We start from the raw sequence: 21830 nt of genomic DNA, 5'->3' as shown, positions 1-21830 counted from the left end.
ATTAATACAGTAATTGCTCGTCGGTTAAGTAGACATTCTTTTAAAGCCCTAGGTCAATTTATTGAAAAATTATTTGTCTTTTGGTTTTAAAACAAAATTAAATATTATGAATCTTTTAAATTCTCACAAGGAAAAATGGTTATCCTATTTCTCTCATTAATACAGTAATTGCTCGTAGGTTAAGTAGACATTCTTTTAAAGCCCTGGGTCAATTTGTTGAAAAATTATTTGTCTTTTGGTTTTAAAACAAAATTATTTTATGAATCTTTTAAATTGTCACAAGGAAAAATGGTTATCCTATTTCTCTCATTAATACAGTAATTGCTCGTAGGTTGAGTAGACATTCTTTTAAAGCCCTAGGTCAAATTGCTGAAAAATTATTTTTCTGTTGGTTTTAAAATAAAATTAAATATTATGAATCTTTTAAATTGTCACAAGGAAAAATGGTTATCCTATTTCTCTCATTAATACAGTAATTGCTCGTAGGTTGAGTAGACATTCTTTTAAAGCCCTAGGTCAATTTGTTGAAAAATTATTTTTCTGTTGGTTTTAAAACAAAATTAAATATTATGAATCTTTTAAATTCTCACAAGGAAAAATGGTTATCCTATTTCTCTCATTAATACAGTAATTGCTCGTAGGTTGAGTAGACATTCTTTTAAAGCCCTAGGTCAATTTGTTGAAAAATTATTTGTCTGTTGGTTTTAAAACAAAATTAAATTTTATGAATCTCTTAAATTCTCACTAGGAAAAATGGTTATCCTCTTTCTCTCATTAATACAGTAATTGCTCTTACGTTAAGCAGACATTCTTTTAAAGCTCTAGGTCAATTTATTGAAAAATTATTTGTCTTTTGGTTTTAAAACAAAATTAAATATTATGAATCTTTTAAATTGTCACAAGGAAAAATGGTTATCCTATTTCTCTCATTAATACAGTAATTGCTCGTAGGTTGAGTAGACATTCTTTTAAAGCCCTAGGTCAATTTGTTGAAAAATTATTTTTCTTTTGGTTTTAAAACAAAATTAAATATTATGAATCTTTTAAATTCTCACAAGGAAAAATGGTTATCCTATTTCTCTCATTAATACAGTAATTGCTCGTAGGTTAAGTAGATATTCTTTTAAAGCACTAGGTCAATTTATTGTAAAATTATTTGTCTGTTGGTTTTAAAACAAAATTAAATTTTATGAATCTCTTAAATTCTCACTAGGAAAAATGGTTATCCTATTTCTCTCATTAATACAGTAATTGCTCGTAGGTTAAGTATACATTCTTTTAAAGCTCTAATTATGTCAATTTATTGAAAAATTATTTGTCTGTTGGTTTTAAAACAAAATTAAATATTATGAATCTTTTAAATTCTCACAAGGAAAAATGGTTATCCTATTTCTCTCACTAATACAGTAATTGCTCGTAGGTTTAGTAGACATTCTTTTAAAGCCCTAGGTAAATTTATTGAAAAATTATTTGTCTGTTGGTTTTAAAACAAAATTAAATATTATGAATCTTTTAAATTCTCACAAGGAAAAATGGTTATCCTATTCTCTCATTAATACAGTAATTTCTCTTAGGCTAAGTAAACATTCTTTTAAATCCCTATGTCAATTTATTGAAAAACTATTTGTCTGTTGGTTTTAAAACAAAATTAAATATTATGAATCTTTTAAATTATCAAAAGGAAAAATAGTTATCCTATTTCTCTCATTAATACAGTAATTGCTCGTAGGTTAAGCAGACATTCTTTTAAAGCCCTAGGTCAATTTATTGAAAAATTATTTGTCTTTTGGTTTTAAAACAAAATTAAATATTATGAATCTTTTAAATTGTCACAAGGAAAAATGGTTATCCTATTTCTCTCATTAATACAGTAATTGCTCGTAGGTTAAGTAGACATTCTTTTAAAGCCCTAGGTCAATTTGTTGAAAAATTATTTGTCTGTTGGTTTTAAAACAAAATTAAATATTATGAATCTCTTAAATTCTCACAGGGAAAAATTGTTATCATATTTCTCTCATTAATACAGTAATTGCTCGTAGGTTAAGTAGAAATTCTTTTAAAGCCCTAGGTCAATTTATTGAAAAATTATTTGTCTTTTAGTTTTAAAACAAAATTAAATATTATGAATCTTTTAAATTCTCACAAGGAAAAATGGTTATCCTATTTCTCTCATTAATACAGTAATTGCTCGTAGGTTAAGTAGACATTCTTTTAAAGCCCTATGTCAATTTATTGAAAAACTATTTGTCTGTTTGTTTTAAAAGCAAATTAAATATTATGAATCTTTTAAAATCTTACAAGGAAAAAGGTTATACTATTTTTCTCATTAATAAAGTAATTGCTCGTAGGTTAAGTAGACATTCTTTTAAAGCCCTAGGGCAATTTGTTGAAAATTTATTTGTCTGTTGGTTTTAAAACAAAATTAAATATTATGAATCTTTTAAATTCTCAAAAGGAAAAATGGTTATCCTATTCCTCTCATTAATACAGTAATTGCTCGTAGGTTAAGTAGACATTCTTTTAAAGCCCTAGGTCAATTTTTTGAAAAATTATTTGTCTGTTGGTTTTAAAACAAAATGAAATATTATGAATCTCTTAAAGTCTCACAAGGAAAAATGGTTATCCTGTTTCTCTCATTAATACAGCAATTGCAAGTAGGTTAAGCAGACATTCTTTTAAAGCCCTAGGTCAATTTATTCAAAAATTATTTGTCTTTTGGTTTTAAAACAAAATTAAATATTATGAATCTTTTAAATTCTCACAAGGAAAAATGGTTATCGTATTTCTCTCATTAATACAGTAATTGCTCGTAGGTTGAGTAGACATTCTTTTAAAATTATTTGTCTGTTGGTTTTAAAACAAAATTAAATATTATGAATCTCTTGAATTCTCACAAGGAAAAATGGTTATCCTATTTCTCTCATTAATACAGTAATTGCTCGTTGGTTAAGTAGACATTCTTTTAAAGCCCTAGGTCAATTTATTGAAAAATTATTTGTCTTTTGGTTTTAAAACAAAATTAAATATTATGAATCTTTTAAATTCTCACAAGTAAAAATGGTTATACTATTTCTCTCATTAATACAGTATTTGCTCTTAGGTTAAGTAGACATTCTTTTAAAGCCCTAGGTCAATTTGTTGAAAAATTATTTGTCTTTTGGTTTTAAAACAAAATTATGTTATGAATCTTTTAAATTGTCACAAGGATAAATGGTTATCCTATTTCTCTCATTAATACAGTAATTGCTCGTAGGTTGAGTAGACATTCTTTTAAAGCCCTAGGTCAAATTGTTGAAAAATTATTTTTCTGTTGGTTTTAAAATAAAATTAAATATTATGAATCTTTTAAATTGTCACAAGGAAAAATGGTTATCCTATTTCTCTCATTAATACAGTAATTGCTCGTAGGTTGAGTAGACATTCTTTTAAAGCCCTAGTTCAATTTGTTGAAAAATTATTTTTCTGTTGGTTTTAAAACAAAATTAAATATTATGAATCTTTTAAATTCTCACAAGGAAAAATGGTTATCCTATTTCTCTCATTAATACAGTAATTGCTCGTAGGTTGAGTAGACATTCTTTTAAAGCCCTAGGTCAATTTGTTGAAAAATTATTTGTCTGTTGGTTTTAAAACAAAATTAAATATTATGAATCTCTTAAATTCTCACTAGGAAAAATGGTTATCCTATTTCTCTCATTAATACAGTAATTGCTCTTACGTTAAGCAGACATTCTTTTAAAGCTCTAGGTCAATTTATTGAAAAATTATTTGTCTTTTGGTTTTAAAACAAAATTAAATATTATGAATCTTTTAAATTGTCACAAGGAAAAATGGTTATCCTATTTCTCTCATTAATACAGTAATTGCTCGTAGGTTGAGTAGACATTCTTTTAAAGCCCTAGGTGAATTTGTTGAAAAATTATTTTTCTGTTGGTTTTAAAACAAAATTAAATATTCTGAATCTTTTAAATTCTCACAAGGAAAAATGGTTATCCTATTTCTCTCATTAATACAGTAATTGCTCGTAGGTTGAGTAGACATTCTTTTAAAGCCCTAGGTCAATTTATTGAAAAATTATTTGTCTGTTGGTTTTAAAACAAAATTAAATATTATGAATCTCTTAAATTCTCACTAGGAAAAATGGTTATCCTATTTCTCTCATTAATACAGTAATTGCTCGTAGGTTAAGTATACATTCTTTTAAAGCTCTATGTCAATTTATTGAAAAATTATTTGTCTTTTGGTTTTAAAACAAAATTAAATATTATGAATCTTTTAAATTCTCACAAGGAAAAATGGTTATCCTATTTCTCTCACTAATACAGTAATTGCTCGTAGGTTAAGTAGACATTCTTTTAAAGCCCTAGGTAAATTTATTGAAAAATTATTTGTCTGTTGGTTTTAAAACAAAATTAAATATTATGAATCTTTTAAATTCTCACAAGGAAAAATGGTTATCCTATTCTCTCATTAATACAGTAATTTCTCTTAGGCTAAGTAAACATTCTTTTAAATCCCTATGTCAATTTATTAAAAACTATTTGTCTGTTGGTTTTAAAACAAAATTAAATATTATGAATCCTTTAAATTATCAAAAGGAAAAATAGTTATCCTATTTCTCTCATTAATACAGTAATTGCTCGTAGGTTAAGCAGACATTCTTTTAAAGCCCTAGGTCAATTTATTGAAAAATTATTTGTCTGTTTGTTTTAAAAGCAAATTAAATGCTATGAATCTTTTAAATTCTCACAAGGAAAAATGGATATCCTATTTCTGTCATTAATACAGTAATGGCTCGTAGGTTAAGTAAACATTCTTTTAAAGCCCTATGTAAATTTGTTGAAAAATTATTTGTCTGTTGGTTTTTAAATCAAATTAAATATTATGAATCTTTTCAATTCTCACAAGTAAAAAAAACAATTACTCGTCAAAGAGTAGTATATCAAATACCGTGCACGTGTGGAAATTATCACGATGGTAAAACTTACCGAAACCGAGGCAGTAAAATAAACAGCTAATGCAACCTGAAAATGCATTTTTGGTTGAAAATTTATAGTATTTAAATCAGTGCCAGAAAAGATTTTACCGCGCCTAGGCTGTCAAAAAGGAGTATGTGCAACATGTCAAAACAGCTTGGGATATTCAGTTGTAGCTTTCAAGGAATGTTGAGGAGGATGCTAAGCTAAATTAGAAAACATTATGTGCATCCAGGATATCAAAAGGGTGCATATGCAATATCCCAAGAATAGCTGACGGTATTCAGTTGAAAGTTTCAAGGGATACTAAACTAAATGAAAAAAAAAACGCGCGCCCAAGTTGTCAAAAGATCGTATATGTAATATCTCAGGAGCTGCTAAAGATATCAAGTTGAAAATTTCATGGATTGTTGATGGGTCTTTTAAAATAAACCGAAAGACACTATGTGTATATGGGTTGTCAAAAAGAGAGTATGTGCAACAGATCAAGACAGCTAAGATTATTAAGTTCGAATTTTCAAGGAATGTTGAGGAGGTAGTTGAACTAAATCAGAGGACATCATCTGCATCCAGTTTATGAAAAGAACAAATGTTCACGGCTGAGGGTATTATCTTGAAACTTTCAAGGCGCGCTAATTGGGGATGTAGGACTCAATAAAAATAAAATAGTTGTATCCAGGTGGTCAAAAGAGCTTACTTACTTTTACTTTCGGCGGGAACCAGACGATGAACTGTCCTGCCCGGCACCAAAGGATCTTGGAATGACTTCCGACGATCATTTGGACATGTTGGCTGCAGCTTCTCCGGCGATCTTCAGCCAGTCTTTGTCCCATCTCCTGAATCCTCCCAACGGTTCCAGGTTCTCCTTGTATTTTGCCACAGGTTCTTCTTTTGTCCTCCTGGTTCACGTTTCATGGAGGGGGCTGGTTCTCAGACAAGGACGTCTCGACATATCGTGCCTTCGCGACGGCGCAATTTGTGGCCGAGGAGCTTCAGGTGACGTTTTTTAATGATAAGCAATAGCTCTTCTTATTGGCCACAGTGACTCCTTACTTCACTATTGGAAATCCTGCCCTGTCCCTTAATTCGGAGAATATAACGAAGGTAGCAGCGGTCGAAAACATCCAAAGCTCCCGCGTCTTCAACCTTGATCGGCTATGTCTCGCAAGCATAGAGTAGTACTGCTCGAACAATTGCAAAGTAGATTCAGACTTGTGCTTTGGTTGAGATATCTCGTCTGGTCTTTAGTGCTTTTTTCAGACTAGTAAAGACTCCCCAGGCTTTAGCTATTCGGGAAAAGATATCCCTTTCAGCTCTGCCATCTGGTGTTATGATAGAGCCAAGATACTTGAATTTCTTGACGTTTTCTATTGGCTCGCCGTCAAGGGTAACCTGGCAAGGAGCGGGTTGGTTGAGAGCCAGTACTTTAGTCTTTTTGCCACTGATGGCCAGTCCGATGCGCTTTGAGACCTCAGAGGTAACGTCAATCACGCCTTACAAACTGTTGGCGGTGGTTTCCATCTCAGCAAAGTTGTCTTCGAAGTTCAAACCTGTCAGGGACTGGAGGAAACCAGCTATTTATTTGGAGACTATTCCGCTTTGGTTTCTCATTGCATTATTCATGATCCAGTCTATCACGCAGTTGAATAATATAGGTGACAGAGGGCATCCCTGCTTTACCTCAAACTCAACTGGAAACTTAGAGGTGTAATTGCCGGAAACACGGATGCAAGTCTCAGTGTCCTTATATGCACTTTGGAGTATCTCAATGATATCTTGCGGCGTACCGTCTTCAGCCATATTTCTCCATAGCTCCTTCCTGGTGAGGGAATCGAAGGCAGCAACAAAGTCAATAAAGACAATAAGAAGTGGTAGACGAAACCTGGTGTACTGCTGAAGGAAGAGACAAATCGTCAATATCTGTTCTGGACAGCCTCTGCCTGGTCTGAAGCCTGCTTGTTCCGGATGGGTTAACTTGTCACGTACGTCTTTGAATCGATTCCAAAGAATGACGCAGAAGATCTTCATGGCATGGTCGATCATGGTCGATCATATACCTCTATAGTTTCCGCAAATGGCCTTATCTCCTTTTTTGTATAGCGGAATGAGGACTGATGCTTTCCAGTCTTTTGGGAAGGTCTTCGTCGTCCATACTTGGACAAACAGGTTGGTTAGGCGGCATAGTAGAGTTGGTGAGGACTTGAACATTTCAGAAGGGATCCCATCCTCTCCTGGAGTCTTATTGTTTTTCATGCACTTCAGCGCTTTTTGTACGTCTGCAATACTTGGCGGATCGAGGTTTATTACGTAGGGCTCTCTATCAGCACTCAAGAAGGTAGGTAGATCGCACGGGGGTTTGACAGGGATCAGTAGCTCAGAAAAATGCTCTCGCCAGCGTTCCATGTGTCCTTCTTTTGTTCGGATGAGTTCTGTGGACTTATCTTTCAGTGTGTCAACCGCTACAGGAGCTTTTCCTGTCGCTTCTTTCAGGTGTTTGAAAATTTTCCTGCTGTTGTGGTTCTTGGACGCTTGTTCCAATTCATTCGCCAGATCTGACCAGTACTTTTCTCTGTCCCTTTTCAGTGACGGTTTAGCTGCTTTGCGGGCTACTTTTAAGGGTCCTTTCGCACCTCCCACGAGGGGTCGCTTCTTCTCGACTAGTTCTATGGTGTAGTCAGAGATCCAGGCTCGCTGTTTTCGTTTTGTGTGATCAAGCACCTCCTCAGCTATGTCTTGTGTCGCAATTTTTTTGTGCGTCCATTCTTCGTTGACTTATGAAAGACGGTTTAAGGCTTCGAACCGGCTGCTTAGCTTTAACTCGAAGTCGGCTTTAATTTCTAGGCATCTTAGTTTCGACACATCGAAGCGCTTCCCTGCCTTCTGTCGCTTCTGTCTACTAAGGCGGTGACGGACTTTGCAAGTGAGGAGATAGTGATCAGATCCATTTAAAGATCCTGTGTCTGCTCCTCTGTATACCCGGGCATCTGTGCAGGAGCTCCTCCATCTTCTGCTGACTAAGATGTGGTCAATCTGAGCTGTTGTTATGACGTTGTTCTAGTGCCATGTTACGAGGTGGAGTCTCTTGTGCTCAAAGAGAGTGTTTGTGACGCATAGGTTTTTGTATCTTGCTAGCTGTAAGAACCTTTCTCCATTGATGCATCTGTTACCGACGGTGTGGCGGCCAATAACTACTGCTGTGTCGGGGTCTACTCTGCCAAGCCGGGCGTTCCAGTCTCCAGCGACAAATAGCATATCACGTCTTGGTGCTTGTCGATGATCCTTTGTAGGTCATAAAAAAAGGCATCTTTGACCGCGTCACTCCTGTCCCTTATTGGAGCGTACACGGCGATTATGGTTATGTGGTTAATGTGGCCTCTCAATCTGATCATGGCGATCCTTGGTGAAACTGGCTCCCAATAGGTGACACATGATGCAGTAGTTGGGTTCTATCAGGAACGCAACTCCTTGTTGGCCGGAACCATCCTTGGGACCCGATTTGTAGAACTGGAATGAGTCAGATTAGGAGATATTCAACTTTTTTGACAGAGCATCATTCAGTCTCGTTTCTGACAGACAACAAACGTTGATTTTATACTTCTGTAGCTCCCTTGTAAGGAGCAGTTGTGTGGATTCCAGCTTGCAACTGCGAACATTCCACGCGCCAATATTTAAATGTTTTCTTGATCGGGTGGCTTGCATACTTGTCGGGCCAGACACCACCCTGACCTGATCCGTGTCGGCTACCGTGAACGCCGTAGTAGTAGTATCTCTTTGCATTTGATCTTCAGTATTCATTGGTGTTTTAGGGGAATTGGCCTGAACAAGGGCTCCCCAGACCCTTGCTCTTGCAGAGGCCGTTGTCCAATTCTGGATCTTCCGCCCTTTCGCATTTGTCCTCCTGGAGAGGATCTTTTCACGATGGTATACTGCAGTACCATACAATTTAACTCACTGCTGGAAGAAGGTTCGCAGCTAGCGGGACGTGTCGACACGCCGGTGGGCCCTGCTCAGTGTGCGTCAGAGGGGCCTTCTTCCTCCTCCGCCTGTATTTATGACCCCCGGGCGAGGGTACCCCAGTTTGAATTTTGAACCCCCAGGGGCTAGGTCCCCCCCTTGGCCCGTGCCTCCCTTTATGGAGGTACCCTACATATCTGTAGGACGTTCCCCTATCCACCACCTGGGGATGCGCTGAGTGGCCTGGGGAGGGCCCCTACTGAGAAGGTGACTCAGTAGGTGACTCATCTGCAATATCTGAGGAAAGGCTAACGGTATTAAATTGAAGCTTTCCGGGAATGTCGTGGGGGTTGGTGGTGTTGAGCTAGATCAAAAGACACTATGTGCATCCTGGATGTCAAAACGGCGTATCTGTAACATCTTAGGAACGGCTAAGGACATCAAATTGCAACATTCAGGGGATGTTAAATTAAATCAAAAGACACTTTTACATCCAAGTTGTCAAAAGGGTGGATCTGCAACATCTCAAGAATAGTTAAGTGTATGAAGTTGGAACTTTTGGGGAATGTTGTGGGGGATGTTGAGCAAAAGACACTAAATGCATCCAGGTGGTCGAAAGGGGGCGTCTGAAATAGCCCAGGAACGGCTAAGAATACTATTTTGAAGCTTTTATGGAATAATTAGGGGCATGCTGAGCAAAGTACTATGTGCATCCAGGTACTCAAAATGACGTATCTTAAAAATTTCAAGAACAGGTAGGAGTATTAAATTTAAACTTTCAGGAAATGCTAAGGGGTGTTAAACTAAGTAAAAAATCACTATACGTCTCCAAGTTGTCAAAAGGGCGTGTCTGCAATATTTTAGGTATGGCATAGGGTATAAATTAACAGCTTAAGAAACCCAGCTGAAACTTTGAAGGAATCGAGTAAATGAGAATGGGGATATCGGGTAGATTTTAAATTTTTGACTTTGGGGGTATAAGAGAGCATATCAAGGACAGTAAATATTTGAAGAAGTATATGATTGTATTGATTCTTCGACATTAAAGTTTTAGAACTAAGGAAAGCTCAACTGGAAACAAATCTGGTTGCATTGATTCTTGACGTCCTATTTTTACTTTTATTTTTTAAACAACACATCAGGATTCTTTTATAATAAATGAGCTCAAAATGTATTTATTTGAATTATCGTACAGTTAAAACAAAATAGCGCACGATAAGATTCTGATAATGAAGTATTTTTTCAATTACGTCTATTTTCAAGGTTGGGATATGATGGTGGTCAGGATTGCTCTAGTCCTATAGAAACCCAAAAACTACGCAGATCTTCAATCCATTTATTATTATAGTATTCCCCCTTCCCATCCATACAAAGTTTTATGCTAGAATTATTATTAAAATATTTTACAAAACTATTTCCAAAATTCAAATTGCAAGCCAAAGTCTTGATTCTTAAGCAAAAAACTGAAAAAAGTACTTTAAAAGTATCATTTTTTACCAATAAAAAAAGTCAATTAAAAAGGAACTAAAAATAATTTTAAAAACTATTTCAGAAACAAAATTTTTTTAAATAAAAGCAAAGAGCTGCATTGAACCAAAGACGAGCAGAAATAAAGCCAATTAATAATTAAAAGTTAATACGAAAATAGATTACTATCAATGAATGAATGAGATCCAACAGCAACAGAAATTACAACGAAAAATTAAGTCAGAGTTAAGTAAAACGAATAGAAATTACCACGAAGAAGATTAGGGATAATACCCCCAAAGCTCTTTAAAGACCAGATCATCATTAGCGCTTTACTGAAAGCACAATATATTTTAAACGTTTTATCATTTATGAAGTTAATTTCCGGGACCTCCAGGAATGCATGTCATTACGTATTATTAAACAGCCAGTCTACTTTCATTAGTTCTTTTCTGTAATCTTAGTCCTTATGGTGATTTTTTTTATGATATGACAAGCGCAAACTCACTGATTTAAAGTAAAGTTGTTTGCAGTACAGTGCAAATGCCACTTCAGCCCTTAAGAAATTTATGGGGTGTTACCCCTACTCCTGATTGTGGTAATTTCTGTTCATTTTAAGTTTGACTTGATTACTCATTGTAATTTTGTTCTTTTTGGGTCTTAGTTTTTCATTGATAAATGAGTTACGTCTGTTCGTTTTAAACTTTAATTATTATTTGAATTTATTTCTGTTCCTCTTTGGTTTAAGGTTGCTCTTTGATTTCTTTGAAAACTTACTTTTTGGAAAAAAAAATAATCCCAATAAATGACCTTTCAGGACAATGGAAGATTTCAGTGTTTTTAGTTTGAATTTGTCGGTCAAACGTGACTTATAAAGTGTTAGCGTAAATTGTGTCTTAAGGACATAGAATGATATTCCTATTCTAAAACGTTCTCAAAGCTTTTGCTGGTCATAAATATTTTGTATTTTTTACTAGGTGAAATAAAAATGCGATAAAATTAATAAAACGAACTTAATAAAATGAAACAAGTTAGATAGATCAGGTCAAGAAATCCCCATTTGATTGGCGTAATCAAACACGAAGATAACCCTGCCGTTTCGTTAAAAAATATCGAAGAATTTCAATAAATCAGAAGTTCTTCAAGAAAAATAATAACTTTCAGTTTCTTGAGGAAGTATATAATTACATGACTAAATTTGCCCCTGTGAAAACCATTTGTATTATAAAATATCCACAAAAAAGGGATTTCCCAACAATTCTTTCTTATGTAATTTTTTCCACAGATAACTGCATATTTAAAATGACGTACATTTTTAATCCAATATTAAAAGTGAATTTTTGTTCGATATGGGAAGTAAGCGGTAAAAAAAAGAATTAGAATGACCTTTAGAAATATTAACCCCCTTAAGAAAAATCCTCCCTGAACCTAGAGACTTAAACCACATAAAACAATTAGGGATCCTGAATCTATTATAAAAAGAAAAAAATCTTTTTAGACACTCCTTCTTATGGGTAATTGAAAACTGTAGGTGCAAAAAATAACAACAAATCAGCACAAGCCACACTAATACCAGTTCTCCAAAATACAGCAGTCTCAGAAGTGATAAAGCAATTTATAATTATAAAGGGGTTAAAGGTAAGCCTTTTCATTTTTTACCCATTTTGAGTAAAATTACATACTTCAGAATTACATTACTACGGTAAGTTACAATTCTCAATAGTAAGGGGGGCTCCGAAACCCCTTCTTCTTCAGCATGTTCCTGACTCCCAAATATAATGACAGGTAGAGTAGTTCTCCGACCCTCACGTGTGCATACGGGACCAAGGCACTACTTCGGGCATTAATGGATTCATGTTAAAAGTATCATCCACAAAGCTACTACATCCATCTTCCCATTCTTTAAGGATTTTTGCTTCCTATGTCCACTCTCATGTCGAACATGCTTTTCTGGTTTGGCACCCTGGCGAAAAAGAACTATGCAAATCATTTTCAAAGAAGGTAAAGTCCCATTTTCTCTCCTTCTAAAAAATACGTATTGAGTGTAGGAGACATAGGTTGTGCCTCCCTTTTTAAGAAATGCAACAACACACCCTCGCTCGGAGCACATTTCTCCGAAAACACACTTCCTGCCCAGATTCCACCCTCCATTGGCCGTGTCCCAGCCTCTTCCTACCCTGTCTCCCATTCAATGCGGTATCTTCAGGTATGTAAGAACCTTTGTCCCCTTCATTAAGGAAATCCCGCTAATGTTCCCTCTTCTTATTAATTGGTACAGGGGTACCCATTTTTTGTATTTGTTTGTTCGTTTTTTTCTTCCTTTTTTTAATGCTCGTTTTGAACGTGTTTCATAATTATTTATTTTTTCTATTATTGCGTTTTACTTGTTTTATTTTTCTAGCATGTTGGAACTTCCTGGGAGAGTGTAAAGAGGGAGGCTTTGAATGGATTGGGATGGAGGTGGAGTGTACCTAACTGTAGTGGCTTCAGGTGGCTTGGTGCTGCGGTGAATTGTAGCAGTAATAGTAGCAGTATGACCATTCTCAGTTTAAATAATGGCTGGTGAATGGATTTTTCATTCTGATAATTTAATTTTTGCTGTCTTTTGCCAGTCTTTCACTTTCCGTTGCTGCTTATGCTTTTTGTTTGTCCTGTTTTTACTTATTGACCTCAACATTCGAATTCAGTCTTTCGGGGCTTGTGATAGGAGTTTTTTGAAATGAAGGTCTAATTTCCTATTGATCATGCTGATTCAAAACCCGAATCAGGTACCGAGTAATCAATGAATGAAGATGGGTATTGGTATCCAGTTTACAATGGATATCCAGTTTACAATGGAGTCAGTATCGAAATTTGAAATTCGAAGCGAACATTGACGTAATTCTGATTCCAAAAATGTGCAGTTAATCTGTGTAGAGCTATTTGAGCACAAGTTAAAAGACAATGCGTAGGAAAGCCTCCGAACATCCGTAATCTGTCTTCTTGTATGTATAGATGGTGGGTTTAGATTAAAATGCGAGAATGGCCTAAATCCGCTTTCGTCCTCACGATTTGTTTGTGCGTATGTACTATTGTTTTTAATTTGAATTATTTGTTGCTTTGGGTTCATGTATTTACCTATTGACGATGAAAACTTACGAATCAGCTTAGCCCTTTTAACATTGTTTGAAGTTTTACTGAGGGAAATCAAACAATTTTTACTATGCTAACTAAATGAAAGATTACTACAGTATACCCTAAATACTCAAGTAAATACGTTTTATATATTTAATTTGGAAACTCCGATCCTTTTAGCTTGTTTTTTTTCTAGCTTGTTGGAAACTCCGTTATTTTGCATTGTTTTAATTCTTGTTATAAGAAAAAGTATTTATTATATTCTGCATTCTAATTAAAGATTATACTATACTCTAGTAAAATATAAACTACGTATATGTAATATTTAAACATACTATATGCATACCTTTTAAGAGCTCAGGAGACTTATGACCAGCATAAACAATAGGATTAAATTTAATTCTAAATTACACATAACTAAATCAATTATAGACATGTAATGGGTACTTAATCTTTAATATCCATTGCTATTATACATTAACCCAAAAGTACAAAAAAAACATGAATTATTCTACAGATACGGTGTTGGGCCTAGCCTAGTTTATCCATCCCAATTAGTCCTCTAACTAGTTAGTCTAACAAGTTAGTCTCTAACTAGTTAGTCTTAGAACTAAACAATTTAGTAACAAAAATCGTACTTGATTACATTCAGAAAATTTATATTTATTGGATTCTTTGAATTGCTTCCAGTTTAACTGCGTAAGAGCCTGTCAGATTCGTTTCCAGTTTTAACTATTAGTCACTCAGATTCCAAGAGTCACTTCCAGTTTGCCGGTATAACAGCCCTCTACCCCTAATGCCTGGGAACAGCCAAGGATGGATCCAGGGAGAGTTTCTTGGAGAAATCCCTCCCCCCCCCCCGAGGAAAGTCGAAAATTACACTAGTCAAAGGGTTTAAGGGTAAATGTACGAATGGGGGAGACTAAGCACTGTCGGTGCCCCCTCCCCTGAACATTAATATGTATACGCCCCTGGAAATAGCCATACACTGTAAAGAGTAGCTTGCTTATTTTGCTGGTTTGTACAATTTTTATGCTGATTTATTATTAACAGTCGGTTCATTAGGTCAAACAATGCCAATTAAAAGAGAAATAAAAAAAAATTGACAAGCTTTTGTACATAGCCTAGGCCTGTATCAAAGTTTTGGGAGGGGGGCTGTGTGGTACGTAGTTAATAAGGCCGTATCCAGGGGGGTAGGGGGTTTGACCCCCCCCCCCAAAAAAAATGTTCGTCTGACTCGTAAAAACGTAACAAAAATGGACATAAACAAATTTTGTATGTGTTTTTGGAGGTTTTTTGTATAACCCTCCCCCCCCCCAAAAAAAAAAAAATCAGTAAAACCCGTCCGGAAAAAAACCTGGATACGGCCCTAGTAGTTAAACTTGAAGCAAATATGAAGATCCGACAAATAAAAACTTTCATATTATAATATTTAGTTTAGAAGGGGAGGTGAATTAGTCTATTTTCAAGTAAAGATATATCGAACAAAACTATATATGCCCAGACCTACTGGGTCTTCCGAATAGAACCTCTGTAAATTATGTACTAGCAAATTATATAATACATACCTGTTCTTTGCTATATGTTACTCCAAAGGTATGGGTAAAATTTTTTGACTTTGAGACGAAACGCATCTCCTCCTCCATGTTTCTGAAGTTTATTCCTTACTTTTGAACCCAAATAAAAATGCACTTGTTCTTGTAAAACGCAAAATAAACAATAATATTTCACTGAATCTTCCGTGGATTCCCTCTAGGTTTCTTCCGCTATGAAAGACTGGACTTGGGAAGAACACAAATCTATAAATACACTTTTGAGAGTTCCATCATGTAGAAACAGAAGTTACATGGTCTTTACCTGGACACTGAGAAATTGTGAAACATTTGTTTTATTTCTAAGAATTAACCAATAAGTTGATTCTAAAATTAAAATGATTAATTTAATTCAGATACTCTTATCTAAATTACAGTAATGTGATTTATTATCCCATTTTCATGAAAAGTATAAATGATTTAACATTCAGATATTTATCTGAATGTTACCCAGGGGCAAGGGTTGTAAGTTACGCCCGGGGCCATGTAAGGTTTTATGGAATGGGTGGTCGCGCCTTTGGAAAAATACAAATGAACGTACGTTGTCAGTTTAATATACATATGCTGATATCTATTCCTTAATAAGACTCTTAATAATTCCTGATAGACTCTTAATAATTTTTATTCATTAAAGTTAAAACAGTGAAAACATTTCAAACGGGTTTTTTTTTTATACTAAAGTTTAAATTATGTTCTGGTCTTGAGAAGGCATGGGGGTTGTCAGTCCTACTCATGTGTTATTTTGCTAGTCTTGATTTCGAATCGGCTATTTATTGTATTTTATGTTCGTTTTGGGTTTCATTTTTTTATTAATAATGATTTGGGGTAGTTTCACGCTTGGTAGATTATTTTATTTTATTTTTGCTCATATTTGGTTCAATGGAGTTCATTTCTTTTCTTTAAAAAACCTATTTTTTGGAAAAAGTTTTTTCCAAATCAACTAAACAAAGAGTCAATTTAATTAGCAATTTTTCTGGATGTGGCTTTTTCAGCAGCGGCATAATTTCATCGAAATCCTGGGGGGGGGGGGGGGCAAAGATGGAGCCAATTTTCCCAATTTTACAAGGATGTCGAGTTAAAAACAAGTGTATTGAGTACCCTGTCGTCAAGGATATGTCTTTATGGTATTTCACCAAGCGATATATCTAGTGTTTTTTTTTGTTTTCGACTGAATGAACCTCCGAATTCTGACTATAAAGTGACCATGATGGTGACGATAAAGTTCAGTAGCAAAGAAACCGCAAGAAAGGTTTTTGCGAGTAAGGCAAAGCTATCTAGTTCTGGCATTTTTGCGTGTGAATTTATCATCAAAAGACGTCGCGATATCCTAAACGCAGCTAGGGATTGGTTTGGTGTGAAACATGTATGGACCGATCGCGGGAACAGACTTGTGAAACTTCAAGGTGAACCGTCTGCACGAAAGATAAGATACCTTGAGTAATGCGTGGAGTGTTTTGTATTTTCCTTCATTGAATTTCTGCGAATGTTTTGTTTTGTTTTTTTATTATTATTTCCTTTTTTTCCTTTCTTCCTTCACGGAGATTTAGAAGTTCATTCTCTGTTTATTTGCCCTTGCTTTATCAGTCCTTGATGAATTAATATGCAAACCTTTTCGTCTTGAAGAAGTTTTATCGGCGAATATAGCAAGGTTAGAGACTCAGCTTCTACTCAAATATGCTTACAGCAACTTCTTAGTAGTGTTTATGTTCAAGCTTCAAATCTAAGCCTTCGGGAAGTCGGAACTTATGTATTCTTATTCGTGGAACTGTCACCTGACAACTGGATCTGAGGATATGCTGCAATTCCTTGATGATTCTCAACTTGAATAAATTTTTTTGGTATATGTGAAAGTTTCATTAGTCACGAAAGCTCTCTCTTGTTGTATTCTTTTCCGGGTTGTAGTTTGGAGGTAAAAAATCACACATCGCTGCGAGAAGAGGGTATTGGTTGTCTGATTAAGAAGTGTCTGAATTATCAAATAAGGAATGACATTGATGTTTTTATTGAAGGTGAGTTCGAAAGTTTAAGTATAGAAGTTGATCTTTGGGGGGGGGGGTATTTCTCTGTTGTGTAAAAGCCTCCAGGTTCTAGTTGGACGGGTTTGTTGCTGGGTTTTGAGGAATTAATGCGCGGGGTGTCTCGCTCGCGACTCGATTTTTTTTGTATGGGTGATTTTAATTTTGATTTATACGATTTTTGAGTTAATTTTTAATTTTTATAATATTTAAAATAAATATTAATTTTTTTAACGTAATGGTTGCTAATGATCTTTTCCCCTTAGCGTCTGTTCCTGCGCGTGTAACTAGCCATTCAGAAACATTTGGGAAGAATTATGTGCAGTAGATTTCGAAGAGGTATTAAATATTAATGATAATGCATCCAGCTTATTTGACCATCTGATGACTATTATTCAGCCAATTTATGATAAAACATGTCCACGTAAACTTGTAAAACCAAAAAGATACGAGTCCAGGAAGTCATGGATCACTAAAGATATAGTTGAAGCATCTGCACTAAGAAATATGCTTTATGAGAATTATCTGAATACTGGATATGAAAGCGTGCTACGAGATTTTAAAATAGCTAGCAACCATGTGAATTCACTGAGAAGGAAAGCAAAAAAAAGAATATTTCGCAAATAAATTGTGCCAGAGTAAAAGCAATTGAAAAGAGACGTGGATGGTGATTAATGAGATTATCGGAAAAAAGCAACAATTAGAAATCAATTCTTTGTCAATACAGGCCGAGGCTGTGAACGACGAGTTATAAAAATACATCTCGAAATCCGAGCATAAAAATCCAATTCTCTTGATGTATCTATTCACAACCTCTAATAGCTGACCATTTCGGTAAGTATTTTGCCAATATTGGGGGGGGGGGGCTGTCAAACTCCGATGCAGATGATTCGGACCAGGAATTCCCCGACGATAGAGGAAATGTCTGTGAACTCGAAATTGAGCTGTGCACCAGTGAAGAAGTTCTGTGTACCAGTGAAGCTGTGCACCAGTCAAAACAATCAAGTTTAAGTCGTTAGGCTCTGACGGTATAAACCTAAAGTCTTTAAAAGCTGTCAATTATTGTCTGTTGCCTTGCCCTGTCCATGTTATTAATCTTTCACTTGAAACGGGTATTTTTCCTGACGCTTTGAAAAGATCAAAGGTAATTCCGCTCAATAAAGGGGTTCAAAGTTTGATATTGAGAATTACAGGTCCATATCCATTCTTTCTTTCTTCTCGAAAATCTATAATAAAATAGAACATTAAAGAGTTTATGATTACCTCACCATTGCCTGTCTATTAAGTGAAACGAAGTTTGGTTTTAGACAGGGCCATTCAACGTCGCATACTGTACATCACATTAGTGATTCTGTGAATATATTCTTCCAGCTTGGTGAAATTCCTCTGACCGGGTTTGTTGATTTCCAAAAGGCTTTTGACGCAGTTAACTTTAAAATTTTAACTAAATGTTTTGAACGCCTTGATGTGAAGGGTGCTTGTTTGAATTGGTTTAAAAGATTTTTGTGTGGTAGGTCGATTCAGGTTGTTACTTATAGCGTTGTGTCATCTCCTTTTGAAGTTAATTGCAGTGTTCCTCAGGGGTCTGTTTTAAGCACCACTTTTGTATCTAGTTTACTTTGATACTATTCGATTTTATCTTCCAGATTGTTTCCTTAAATCCTTTGCGGATGAAACTGCTTTAACTGTTTCTAGTGGGATGATAGAGGATTTACTAGTAAAAGCTAATATTGTTTTGAACTCATATTATGTATTTACAAGTTTGATTCTTTTGTCAGTAAATGTGGAGAAAACAAGTTTTATTATATATAGTAGAGTTGGAAGTCCATCAGATGTCGATGAAAAAAAGTGATTTTTAAGTGTAAAGCTTTGTCATAAGTGCAATCGACACGTTGTCTTGGTTCCTTCCTTGATTGTAATTTATCTTGGAAGCGGCACAGTACCTAGTCGCAGCGAGAGTTGCAAGAGATTTAGGAGCGACACGAAGATTGAAAAATGTTCTACATTTATCTGCCCTTTAAACTTAATGTTTATACCATGCAATAGTGCGCCTGTACATTTCCTATGGTTGTGTCATTTGGTCAAGTAAATTTTATTTGAATTTCAGAGGAGTGCAAATTTTACAAAAAAAAACCGTTCGTTATCGGATAATTATATGGAAAATGCCAACGACATAGTTCCTTCGTGTTAATAGTGCCCTCCACGCCTATGGAACGAAGACTGCAGATAATTTTGTAGTTGAGTATCGAGACGCCACACGTGCCGGTTTCATGATCCATTATTTAGCTCTGCATATTTGGAATGGTTTACCTACTAGCATTAGGGAGGCTAGACGCACTAGTGTGTTTAGAAAGAGATTGAAGAAGCATTTTTAAAATGACGAAGTGTAGTGTATTGATTTTTTTTTATTGAATTTAAATTAAGATTTTTTTGAGGGGGGCGGGGGGAGGAATTTAATTGGTACTCGTCTGTTAAACGAAAAACACCCAAGAAGTGCAGTTAGGTTAATCCTAATGAAATATACCAAAACATCCCGGAGAGGCAAACCGGTTTTTGTCAGATCTTACACAGGGTAATTCTTAAGTGTGTTTCATTTAACAGACACGTACCGTGTTAGCTTCAAGGGTGTCACGCTACCTAGACTTCTCAAAATCCATTTCACAATGTCTTTATCAATGCAATCCATACTGAAATGCTTCATAATCAAGCTTTCAGAAAAGTATTCTCAATTTTGTTTGTTCAAGTATATCTTCATCGATAAAAAAGGCTTTTTGCTGACATCTATAATTAAAATTCTTATTTTGTAAGAGGGTGCGCTTAATGTACTATAATAGAGTTTTAACTGCGTTAGAGACACAGTTTATATAATTTGCAGTAGGACCTTTCCCTATCTCACCCATTATAAAAACCCGGACCGAGGTGCGAGTGCTCCAGAGAACGTATAAACATAAGCGACATTAGATCTTTTCACGGGTAGACAAGTCAGATCTAAAAAAAACGCGAAACTTGGCTTCAACGTAGGAACACTAATTTTGAAGAAACTAATTTTAAATTAATTTATTCCAATACCTACATGAAAATCGGTAATTAGTAGTGCAATGTTATTATTAGATGTTTTTAGGAATTACAAATGGGTTTCGAAGTCTCAAGTTGGTTTCAAAGGCATTTTGAGAAAGTTTCTGCCAAAATACGTGTTCCAGGGTAATTGGACCACTGATGGCAGATCAAATGAGAGGAGCTGTTTGTACGTGCCGATATAATATATATATATATATATATATATATATATATATATATATATATATATATATATATATATATATATATATATATATATATATATATATATATATATATATATATATATATATATATATATATATATATATATATATATATATATATATATATATATATATATATATATATATATATATATATATATATATATATATATATATATATATATATATATATATATATATATATATATATATATATATATATATATATATATATAAAATTTAGTTCAGATGTTTATAGGAATTACAAGTAGGTTTCGAAGTCTCGAGTTGGTTTTAAAGGCATTTTGAGAAAGTTTCTGCCAAAATACGTGTTCCAGGGTAATTGGACCGCTAATGGTAGATCAAATGAGAGGAACTGTTTATACGCGCCGATATATATATATATATATATATATATATATATATATATATATATATATATATATATATATATATATATATATAATTTACTACGAAAACTTTACGAAAAAGAAAGTTTTTTTTAAAGAAAAGTAAAGGCCATATTAAACTTAAGATCTATAGAAATAGAAGCCTACAATAACTCAAACTCAAAAGGACCAGAAATTATTATTAAAGAATAAAAAAGGAAAGGCGAATAATTGGTATGGCTGTAACATTGCATATAAATTTATATAATTGTATATATACTGGGCTGTAATAATCAAAAGGTAAATATAACATTGGTTTAAGAATGGAAAGAAAGACAAAGAACGAATTTACAACGATAATCAAGTTAAAAATAAGTTTTATTTGAACAATGCCATAAAGCGATGACATTTGATTATGATATTTGGTGCTTCCCATTGATATTTCAGTTTTAAAAGTTTTATCAATTATTTCTCAAAGGGAAATTACGTGGTGGGCTCAATCGGTCTCAATCAGGAACCCTTATCGCTATCTAAATTCACAAAGTGCAAAGATTTTCAAACAGAGGTGTTTATTGTTTAAAGTTCAGGAAAGGTCTGCCCATTTCATACGAAAACGTTGATTGAAAACGAAACTAGTCTTATCTCGGCTCTCCGCCAAAACAGGTAATTAGCCTTTTCAAGAATCACAGGAACTACAATCTGAGAAAATAAATATCACGACGTGAAAAAAAATGATTAACCATCCAGTGGCGGATCCAGAGGGGGGGGGGTACCCCCCTAGAGTAGTGTAATTTACCTAATTAACACAAGTTTGCATTAATTAAACTTGCTCCTAACGTAAATTTATCGGATCAACCTATTTTGCGCCCCCCCCCCTAAGAAATCCTGGATCCGCCCCTGAAATCATCACATCTATTCCACCAGTTATTAGAAGAAAATAAATTCCTTATTTCACAAATTTCTTCAACCCCCCGCCCCCTTTTTGATAAAATACTACAAAGGCCAATCAGTTGAGTCCAATGTATATACATAATTGATT

General features: G+C 34.5%; 1 protein-coding gene across 1 annotated transcript in view; it reads right to left on the bottom strand.

Annotated features, from left to right (window-relative positions):
- tmod (tropomodulin) overlaps nucleotides 1-15266 on the bottom strand; it is a 72769-nt gene extending 57503 nt beyond the window's left edge. Inside the window, exon 1 of the mRNA XM_089093836.1 lies at nucleotides 15080-15266. Within this exon, the coding sequence (XP_088949962.1) occupies nucleotides 15080-15157 (78 nt within the window). The 5' untranslated portion in view covers nucleotides 15158-15266. The remainder of the gene's footprint in view (nucleotides 1-15079) is intronic.
- Between the last annotated feature and the right edge of the window lie 6564 nt (nucleotides 15267-21830).

This window comes from Artemia sp. Qi Xiang Cuo, chromosome 9, assembly GCF_049724085.1.
Source record: "Artemia sp. Qi Xiang Cuo chromosome 9, ASM4972408v1, whole genome shotgun sequence".
Classification (NCBI taxonomy): Eukaryota; Metazoa; Arthropoda; class Branchiopoda; order Anostraca; family Artemiidae; genus Artemia; species Artemia sp. Qi Xiang Cuo.
The sequence above is the reverse complement of the archived record's forward strand: the minus strand, read 5'-3'. Positions and strand labels throughout refer to the sequence as shown.